The sequence below is a fragment of the Acipenser ruthenus genome, chromosome 14, assembly GCF_902713425.1.
Source record: "Acipenser ruthenus chromosome 14, fAciRut3.2 maternal haplotype, whole genome shotgun sequence".
Lineage (NCBI taxonomy): Eukaryota > Metazoa > Chordata > Actinopteri > Acipenseriformes > Acipenseridae > Acipenser > Acipenser ruthenus.
This window is the reverse complement of record NC_081202.1, coordinates 18,968,440-18,978,202: the sequence shown is the minus strand read 5'-3', so window position 1 is coordinate 18,978,202 and position 9,763 is coordinate 18,968,440. Positions and strand designations below refer to the sequence as shown.

Sequence of the window (9,763 nt, the reverse complement as noted above, 5' to 3'; positions counted from 1 at the left end):
AGACAGGTTCATTGAGCAGGAGTTCAGGAATTGATGTTTAGTTTCGCATTACACAGAGCCACTGTATGTAATGTAGACCAGATCAGCCAAAGTGTCTTTCAATGATTAAATGATCCAAAGTGGCAGATCACTACAGGTTTATGGTGCTGACCCTTACTTTTATAAATACTTTGCCTGCTTTAGCATATGTTACATATATCTATGGCAAACGACTAGAACGGAACTGAACTAACAGAGTATCTGATTAATTGCCATAAGAGTAAAAAGAAAAAAATAAAAGAAAACGAAATGGATGTGGGTCACGCTGATGTATTTGTAATGATCCTCTCTTACTTTGTATTTGCAGTCATCACATGGAGATTTATTGATCTTGTTTTCAAAGTTAATGAAATGGTTATTTAACATTTGACAGTGTAACTGGTTTTAATGTTACAACTGAAAAAAACTGCAATAGAAAAAACAGAAAAACAACATTAGACCATAAATAGTTAGAGAAGTTAATATTAAACTTAACTAATCTTAAGATCACACATGGCATGTCCTTGAATCTGACTGCTGATTTTCTAATCAATAACTTGAAAACAACACATTGGCCTAAAGGTTTTATTTTATTGTAAAATAATAAAAAAACTCACTTTTATAGTATATAAAAGGGTGATCATGCTTAAAAGCTGAATTCACAAATATGTCAGTGCTACCCTCCCCTCCCCTCCATCTGGACCTACACCCACCCTATTCACATGAAAACATGTTGATACCGTACTGACTGCCTCCCTATACTCCCATATTGTGATGATCTAGTCATATCCAAATCATATCATTCTATCTGGTCAGAGGAGGTAACTAAACAAAAGGGGAAAAAATGTAGTTGTTAGACTTTGCCTGAGGAGTTTCCTTAAGAATAAAAATCATGAAGTCAGCATCTGAAATGGTTAGGAGACACTAGAAAATGCAGTACATGGACAAGTACATACAAGATCCCCTCACATGGATGTATATTGATTTTACATGTAAAGGTCCCAGCAACGGAAAGTACCAGCCACAATGTTTTACAATATATCTAGAGCAGTGGAAAACAGACTATATGACACACCAGTGTTCACACACTTATTGAACACCTGTTAATTAAGACATAGACTGTGTATTTTACTTAAGCTTTATTATTTATGGGTTTTTTTTAAGCATCTTTTGTTCATTGTGGTGTTTTAAAGATATTACTTTTGGTGAGGAGATCTCAGGTAGGTTTATAGGGACTACAGAATGCTTTTAAGGAAAATTGCACATTTTCTATTAATTGAGATGAAATTTAAAAATGTAAAATATTCCACACATCCACATCCATGTCAATGAAACATGGATTTGCTTTCACAAACCAAATTACACTTTCTCTAATTCATTTTCCTCTGAAATGGAAAATGGTCAAGTTATTTTCATACATTGTGACAATAAATTAGAACTATCATACCATCGAGACAGCACACACATTCAAGTGCAAATAGCTGAAACAAAACCACAATCCTGCTGCACTTGGCATAAACACAAAATATACTTTCTTAAAAAGACATTGCAATGCTGAAGGTATAGCCTGCATTATAAATAGCATCCACACTATTAAACACCCATTGCTGCTGAATTAATAAATACTAAAAAAAGCTAAATGTTTCAAATAGAAGTATTTCAATGTCTTCATTACAAATAGCAAAAAAAATTGCAGTCTTCATTAAATAATTTAAATACTCTTCTGTATGTGAAACCTGACACACATTACCAAATCAAAACGACACCATCTTGTAACCAGATAGATCATTAGTTATTATTATTATTATTATTATTATTATTATTATTATTAATAAACAGTGTAGTCATGCTTCAAATTCAGTACATTAGGAAGTCTCCAGTATTTTAATAAAAGAACTGAAGGCCAGAAATTACATACCTGAAGGGTGTAGAGAATACAAGCTTTGCATATTACCTTGAGTCAAGGTAAGCTACATTGTACAATTAAACTCGAGTGAGTGGTCCTAAAGGAATGGTACTAAGTGCGACAATGAAAACCTTGTTAAATTTCAACAGCAACATTCAACACAAATGCCTAACCCTCAATAAAATAAATATTTTTTTTTCTGAACAAATATTTACATTGTTTGGTTATAACCTTGAAATCCACATTTAAGTATTTGAGCATACACACACATGATTAGAAAGTGCGTTTACCACATAAATGCACCATATCATTGATGTGGTACTTTCTAATCACCCTGTAAATAGATGGAAAAAAAACAGCATCAGCACCACATATTCACATTTTCAAATTTATTAATACAGGATAACAAAACAAAATCTTCAGATGTAACCTAATCCTTAACACCATATGTAAGACAATCAAGTACAGTGTATGTTGTTATATTCTAGGAGCTAATATTGATAATGTGAAGTCTGGGATACAATCTGTCGGGTGAAAAGTGTACTTATCAAAATGAGACCAAATGTTTTCAGCATTATGCATGCAGTCAGACACAACACTTTCAAGAGTTATGGTAGTCCTTAACAGCTAATTAACCTTTTTTTTTTTTTTTAGGCTTACAACATAAAAAATAATAATTAAAAGCTGTCCACCCACACACAACCACCTACATTCTTCTATTTATTCATATATTACTGGTAGTATGGCCGGTATCTTGACTGATCTGGGTGGTGTGGTCCAGGTATTTGACCCTGAGGAGGCGGGCCCTGCATTCTAGGAGGGGGAGGTCCCCGGGGAGCAGGCCATATGCCTGGACTCAGTCCTCCTGGTTGGGTGAATGGAGGGCTTAGAGTTCCTTGGTCTTCAGAGAACTGCTGCATGGAGCTGGGGTTGTAATGGCGTGGGGGAGGCGCGTTGACAGGTGGGCCGCCATGCTGGGGAGGTGGGCCGGGTGGGGGGTGGTTCATGTATGGAGGCATCTGGTTGATTATGTGTCCTGGGGGTGGGGTGATGGGTGGTGGCGCAGATGACATGGGTGGTGGTGGTGCTTGGCTGTAGACCATGTGAGGAGTCCCCGAGGCCTGGGGTGGGTGCTGCATGGGGTGGTTGATGGGCGGAGGAGGAGGTGGGGGTGGGCCATAGTGTTGCTGCTGGGCTATCATGTGATGAGGGCGTGACACAACCGGCTGGCCCTGATACTCATTGGGGTGGTGATGCTGAGCTGGGCCTGGGCCGGGGGGTGGGGGCTCACGGCCACCAGAACCTGCAGAGTCATCCTGAATGGGGACGGTGATGAGGTTGCTGTGCTTACGCGTGGTGACGGTGGAGATGCGGAAGGTCTCCTGGCCCACGGAGCGCGGGGGCCCCAGGGCAGCCATGTCCGAGGAAGAGGGAGGAGGTTGCGCCCCTCGAAGGTCCTCGTGAGGCTGGCTGTAGTGCTCATGACTCACATGCTGCATCGGGGGTGGTGGGATCAGGACATGCGGCTTGGGGCCACCCAGGTGGGGGAGGTGATGCTTGTCTGGTGGCAGCAGGAAGCGCTCATTCAGCTCTGAGGGCGGAGGCCCTGCTAAGGCTGGGAGGTGCAGGGGTTCCCCGTGGGGGCGTCCTGCCACTGGCTTCCCTCCTCTCATGTGCCGGTGGTTGATGTGTGCCTGCAGGTCCCTCTGAGACAGGTAGGTTCGTTTGCAGCCCTGCACGATGCTGCACATGAAGAGAGATCCTCGCAGGCACTGCTCAATACGCTGGACTGGGTCATTGCAGCTGTAAAGAGATAAACTGTCCTTAGGATTTAGTGAGGGATATTAACAACATCCAAATTATTACATTGTCTTTAACTTGATGGTTTAACTACACACCTGGTTTAAAGAGATATTGATCTTTGTCTGTTGCTGCAAACATCAATTTCCTGTATTATAGATGGGGCTACTTGTTTTTAGTTTTATTTGTCAACATTTGATAAAACACCACAGAAGACATTTGTTTTGATAAATGCTTATTAAAAACAGATCAATTAACCAATGATTACATTTCATCTGGAGTAAGTAACACACATCTGATGTTGTACCAGGTTTTTTTTTTTACTACCAATACTTTTTTTTTTTTTCACTGTAAATGTCACTGTATGACACAAATTGTCTTGTTTTACAGCTCATTCATGTTTGTCCCAGCACTAATCCTAATGATCAATTATTAATATAAAATATAAATTTGAATACTCCAGACCCCATCCAATGAACATCAATAAATGAAGTCACTCACCCAGGGCACATTTTGTCACACTTCTTCTCGTAGATAACAGCACATTCATAACAGAAAACGTGTTTACATGGAATCTGTGAATACAAACAGGCAAAAAAGAACACTGAGATTTCTACTTAAACCTTTGTCAGCGACAAGTGATTTTAAAATGAACATCTCATGACTTTGAAGATCATGGAATGTCCTTATATGCGAGTTAAATTGAATCCCTTACTGTTATTTGGATACCAAGAACATCCTTCTCAGGAAACAGAAGAAATCCTTCTTTAAAGTGCACATGGTATTTTTTGGGGTGCATTTGAACCCCTTTCCACCTTTAGAGGGGGGCGAAAATGATATGCCTTGCATATCCACAATAACACAGTACCAACGCAAGCTAGTGCTGGCAGACAAAACCAATATTCTAATTGCACTATGATAAAAGCATCAAACCTTGTGTCTAGGTTTGTATATAATAAGTTTCAATCACTGTGAGCGATAGGAGAGAGAGAGACTAAGGGCGGGGGTAGGATAAGGCTATCTATTTTAGCTTTTTAAGAAAGGGGGATGAGTGGTGACTGCCAGTCTGCTAGGGACCAGGTCAGAGGGGTAGACATGTTTTTTTGTCTGCTGCAAAACAGCTTTTATTAAAAAAAGACAGTATAGTTTTATACTGAGCCCGGCTAAGGCGCCTTCATATTCAGGAACACGTTACTGACAATTCTTCATTGTTGACAAGTTCATTGTCTTTGCCTTCCGTGTGAGCTCATTGTTTGCCACTGACAAAGGCTTCAGTCCTTACAATATATAGTACGCCCCATTAAACACAGGCGTTTGGGTGTAATAATTAACTTACCATGCGTCCATATATCTTTATAGGAAGACCGCATTTGTCACAAAAATGAACAGGTGTGTCATCTTTTTCTCCAATCAAATTTATCTACAAAGAACAAAATGAATTCAGTTTAATTAAATCACGCAACATACTGTATTCCTACTAACAGTGTTGCAGGTCTCAAACAGTTTTGTGTTCAAACTTTGTAAGAAATGAATTATTTAATTATTAATTAATTCATTGTACCTTACAATCCCAGAATATCTGAATTGGAAATCTTCTTTTTCCTCCAAACATTTCTCCGCCTTTGCACTCATACCGCTCTTCCTCATTGTAACCAAAACCTTCTGTGGAAAAAAAAAAAGAAATTAAGGACCAATAGTGGTGAAAAATAAAAAAATGCCAACAGTGTAAAATAGCAATACAGAATGTACTGTATGGGTGTGAGAATATATATAAAAATAAAAATTTGGTTAAATTTATGGACAGTAGTTGATTAATCCGTGCACATTTTTAATAAGGGTAATGATCCTACAGCAGCTGTCCTGCATAGAAATATATAAAAAAAAATCAATGACCTAAAACAATTTTTAAAAATAAAAAAAAAGCCCAATAGAAATTTGGTCTTTTTAAAACCATTTTTATTTTAGTAAATGTAACAAATATTACCTTACTGTCCTAATAACCTAATAAAACAGATTTAGGGACCTGATAACTCAGGTCACACAAGCCCCAAGGGCCACAGCAGCACAGTTACGCATACTGTTTAACCACTCTGGGGTAACCCCTAAACTATTATTAGCAATACACAAACACAGAAACAAAAAACACTCAGAGGTTTATAACTAAATCAACAGTTTATTATATTGGTCAGGATAAATGCGCCACCCTGGATTTTACCACAGCTGGTTACAATGCACACGAGTTACTTTGCAGACACATGTTTGGCAATCATTTAAATCACGTAGATAGACATTCCCCTTCCAAATACATATATACATCCGTAGCACAGCATCAGCAATCATTGTACAAAACAAGACAACAATTATGATTTTTACACAACTTCAACCCCTTTTATACAAGCTGTCCTACCACTTCTGGCGAGAGAGAGCGAGCTTCAAATCATCATGCATTTCTCTCTCTACCCAGAATGCACTTTTAATGCATGATTAATTGTAAAAATAAAGAAATAAATAAAATTATAAAATATATATATATATATATATACACCCTTCAAAAAAGTAAATGCATTGCAAATACTTCAATCGCTTAAAAATTGCAACAAAACAATTGTATTTTATTTAAACACGTTTGGCTGACAGTGTGTCACATTGTCAGGATTGAAAAAGCTTGACGTATGCCAAAACACATGAATATTCCCAAAATTAAAACCATTTGCTTCAGACTTGCAATATTCGCGTGCATTCACTGCACGTGCAACTTGCCGAGATGTGCCTATGCCTAGACTTACCGAGGTTCAACGGAATGCTATTGGACATTTGAAAGCCTGCGAATCTCAGTCCGCCATGGCACAGCAACTGAATGTTTCCCAGAGCACTATAGGACAACTTTGGCACCGATACCAGCAACGTGGAACATCACTTGACTGCCCAAGATCCAGTAGACCATGTGTGACGACGGCAGCCCAGGACAGATGTATACGTCTATGTCATTTACGTGACCGGTTCACCACTGCAACCTCTACAACATCTGCAGTACCAGGAATGCGTAGAATTTCCAACCAGTGTCAGAAACCGCCTACGGGAGGCGGGTATCCAAGCAAGAAGGCCAGTTAGAAGAGCGATTCTTACGCCGACTACGACTTTAGTGGAGTATGGCCCATATAAAGATGGAGAAACGTGGTGTTCAGTGATGAATCCAGATTTCTGCTTCGACGTGCAGATGGAAGAGCCCGGGTATACAGGTGATGTCATGAACGTTTTGCGGCCAACTGTGTGCAACAAGTTGACAGATTTGGTGGTGGAGTGTCACAGTGTAGGCGGCAATCTCAGGCAGTGGCAGAACCAAGCTTGTCCATGTTCAAGGCAACCTGACAGTGTGTCACTACTGTCATGAGATCATACGGCCTCACGTGATCCCATTCAAGAACCATCGGAACGTCATTTGCCAGCATGACAATGCACAACAGCACACAGCCTGGGCCACCACAGCTTTCTTCACTCAGAACAGTGTTAAAGTGCTTCCCTGGCTGTCTCGATCACCAGATCTGAACCCCATTGAGCATTTGTGGAACGAGCTTGATCAACGTGTGTGACGTCACCCTGAGCCACAGACGTTAAAGGACTTTTCGAGGCACTTGAACAAGAGTGGGTTGCCATTCCCTGGCACGTTATCCAGGCTCTGATTCTATCCATGGGCAGGAGATGTCAGGCCGTCAATGCCAATGGTGGGCATACACGTTACTGATTTCTGTTCAAACTTTGTTTGACCTTTGAAAGTGACGTTATTCATTGGGACAGCATTAAAATTATGTCCCAATGACTTCCGTTACTATTATAAAAACACTACCTCATGACAGTTCGAAGATCATGTTATAATTGTACTGTTTAAATGGTTTTCTGACCAGTGGTATCAGATTCGAGCGCCCAAGAAAAGTCCTCTTACCTTCATCCACATTCTGTGGTTTGGAAGGTATTCGGTTCATGTTTCTTGGAGGCCGGGCAGTGGGTTTGTTTCTGATGACTTGCTTGGAGATCAGCTTTAAAGGAATTCGCCTGCGAACATCAGGGCCACCCAAAGATCCAGACCCATCTGTACCTTGCAAATCATTGTCTGCAAAACCAAACAAAAAAAGCTTGTCAGGTCTCATGAAACAAATTAATTTTAAAAAGACAAACGCATCATCAATACCAAGTAGTAGTACAAACACCAAATCACGGGTTGCAAATAAAATGCAGAGTTAAAAAATAAAATCCACAGTGCTATGGCTTATTTTAAAAATCAAAAGCTGCATTTACAACTTTCAGTAAGCGCCATGTATTAAATCACGTTCCAAAAATATAAAACATTGTAAAATCCAGAAATCTGGTCTTAACCCAGTAAGTGCCATTGTTCTCATTTGAGGTGAGGCTGTTTTGTAATTTTTTTAAGCGTTTTTAACTGACATCTACCTGTTATTTAAATTTTCTAACTATATTATAGCTTACTCCAATTGTATTAAGTAAAATGTAATGTATCAAATTTAATAAATACAGCTTGTGTTTTTAAAGAATGTAATTTGGTACTTAATGGGTTAAGGGTAGAACTCGAACAGTAAGACACATTCTTAGCCTGTGTAAACTGCATTCGAATCATAAAATTAAAAAAAAAACCATAATGCGTCAGTTATTCTCTTATCACATAAATGCAAACCCAGATGATCATGAAAATGTTGTGACAAGAACATGCAAATGAAACCAGACTTTCACACCCATAACAATAATGTTGTTAACGGCTGCGAAACACGACTGCAACATTCTCCAGAAATCAACAAGTACTACAGCCTTCTGAGTATAGTTTTAAATAATATCGCCATGACTTGTGTATGCTCTTACTAGAGAAGCAAAACCACAGCAGAACACATGCACTTTACAAGGAAATCTGCTCTTCCTCCTTTTTGAATTCAATATGAGGATGCGTTGCGGAAGACTATACACAAGGCCGCAACAGTTCAATGTAACATTTATGAAGCGTTCTATCTAGATTCGATGTTGTTCAATGTATCTCGGTTGTACGCAGATACGGTATGTATTCCTTTGTTTTGATAACATGTATTATTTTCGCAATAAACGTAAGTCAAAAAAAGAGAAGGGCTCCTTCCTTACCATTCTGGTCCATGATTTGGAGCACTGCACTTCGGGAGCGGAAGTGATGGATTTAGGTGGGGCTATCACAGGAAAGTACAATCACATGGATTAACAAAATATACTGGGAGCGTTCACGATACGCAGGCTTTGGTAAATCTGCGCAGATTCTGCGGAAAACCTGTCCAAATTCATCGTCTGCGTGAACTCAGCCGGAAAGGATGTCACCAGGTCACGCATCCACGGGCTTAAAAGTCTGCACAGCCGCGCAGCTTCTCAAGAGGTACTGCGCGGGAGCAGCCGCGGCGCAAAACAACAGACGAGCGCTGGCTGACAAAGAAGTGTGTAGCAACCAGATCCAATCCTCACTCCATGTGCTACTGCCACCTAGTCAGGGGGTGGGAATCGCCTTCGAGTCTGTCATTAATTATCTTATGAATGATTTGTAATACAAATTAAAATGATTTGACTCTTTTCCCCCCACAGTTATTCTACTTTTCAAATATTCAGATATTTATTCTAAAGGTTTACACATGTAAAAAAAAAAAAAAAGCCAAACGGTTGAAATGAACCTAAAACCGCTGTTATTTTCAGCAGGTGTAATTGGTTATTGATGAAAGGCTATCAGGGACAGGGAATAACCTACTTTGAATTAAGGAGAAGAAAATCAGCTTTAATAACAGGTAGTTGAAGTGAGATATGTGACCATATGTGCAAGTATTTGAATTATTTTTGTCCCAGATCAAAATACAGTACTGTCTACGGGAATCCTGCCCGTTATAATACTTTTTAATTTGTCTCACATCACAAAACATACGTTTATATTATCTCTTTATAGCAGGGACTGTTTCTACTATACTTTTTGTGATCATGTTGTAAATTATGAAGCTAGTGGAGCACAAAGGGAACTTCGATTGCATC

At 39.4% G+C, this 9,763-nt stretch overlaps 1 protein-coding gene across 2 annotated transcripts; it reads right to left on the bottom strand.

Moving 5' to 3' along the window:
- Positions 1-2,298: 2,298 nt before the first annotated feature.
- Positions 2,299-9,161, bottom strand: LOC117419559 (E3 ubiquitin-protein ligase Hakai-like). 2 transcript variants are annotated; one of them, XM_034032418.3, is made up of 6 exons: positions 8,864-9,161; positions 7,665-7,832; positions 5,286-5,386; positions 5,061-5,144; positions 4,226-4,299; positions 2,299-3,727 (listed from the first exon to the last, which is right to left on the bottom strand). In XM_034032418.3, exons 1-6 carry the CDS (start codon positions 8,874-8,876, stop codon positions 2,656-2,658), a joined length of 1,512 nt encoding a protein of 503 aa, XP_033888309.1. In that variant the 5' UTR covers positions 8,877-9,161; the 3' UTR covers positions 2,299-2,655. The 2 variants fall into 2 exon arrangements, with proteins under 2 accessions (XP_033888309.1, XP_033888308.1); XM_034032417.3 differs by having other exon boundaries at positions 2,299-3,742; positions 8,864-9,160.
- Between the last annotated feature and the right edge of the window lie 602 nt (positions 9,162-9,763).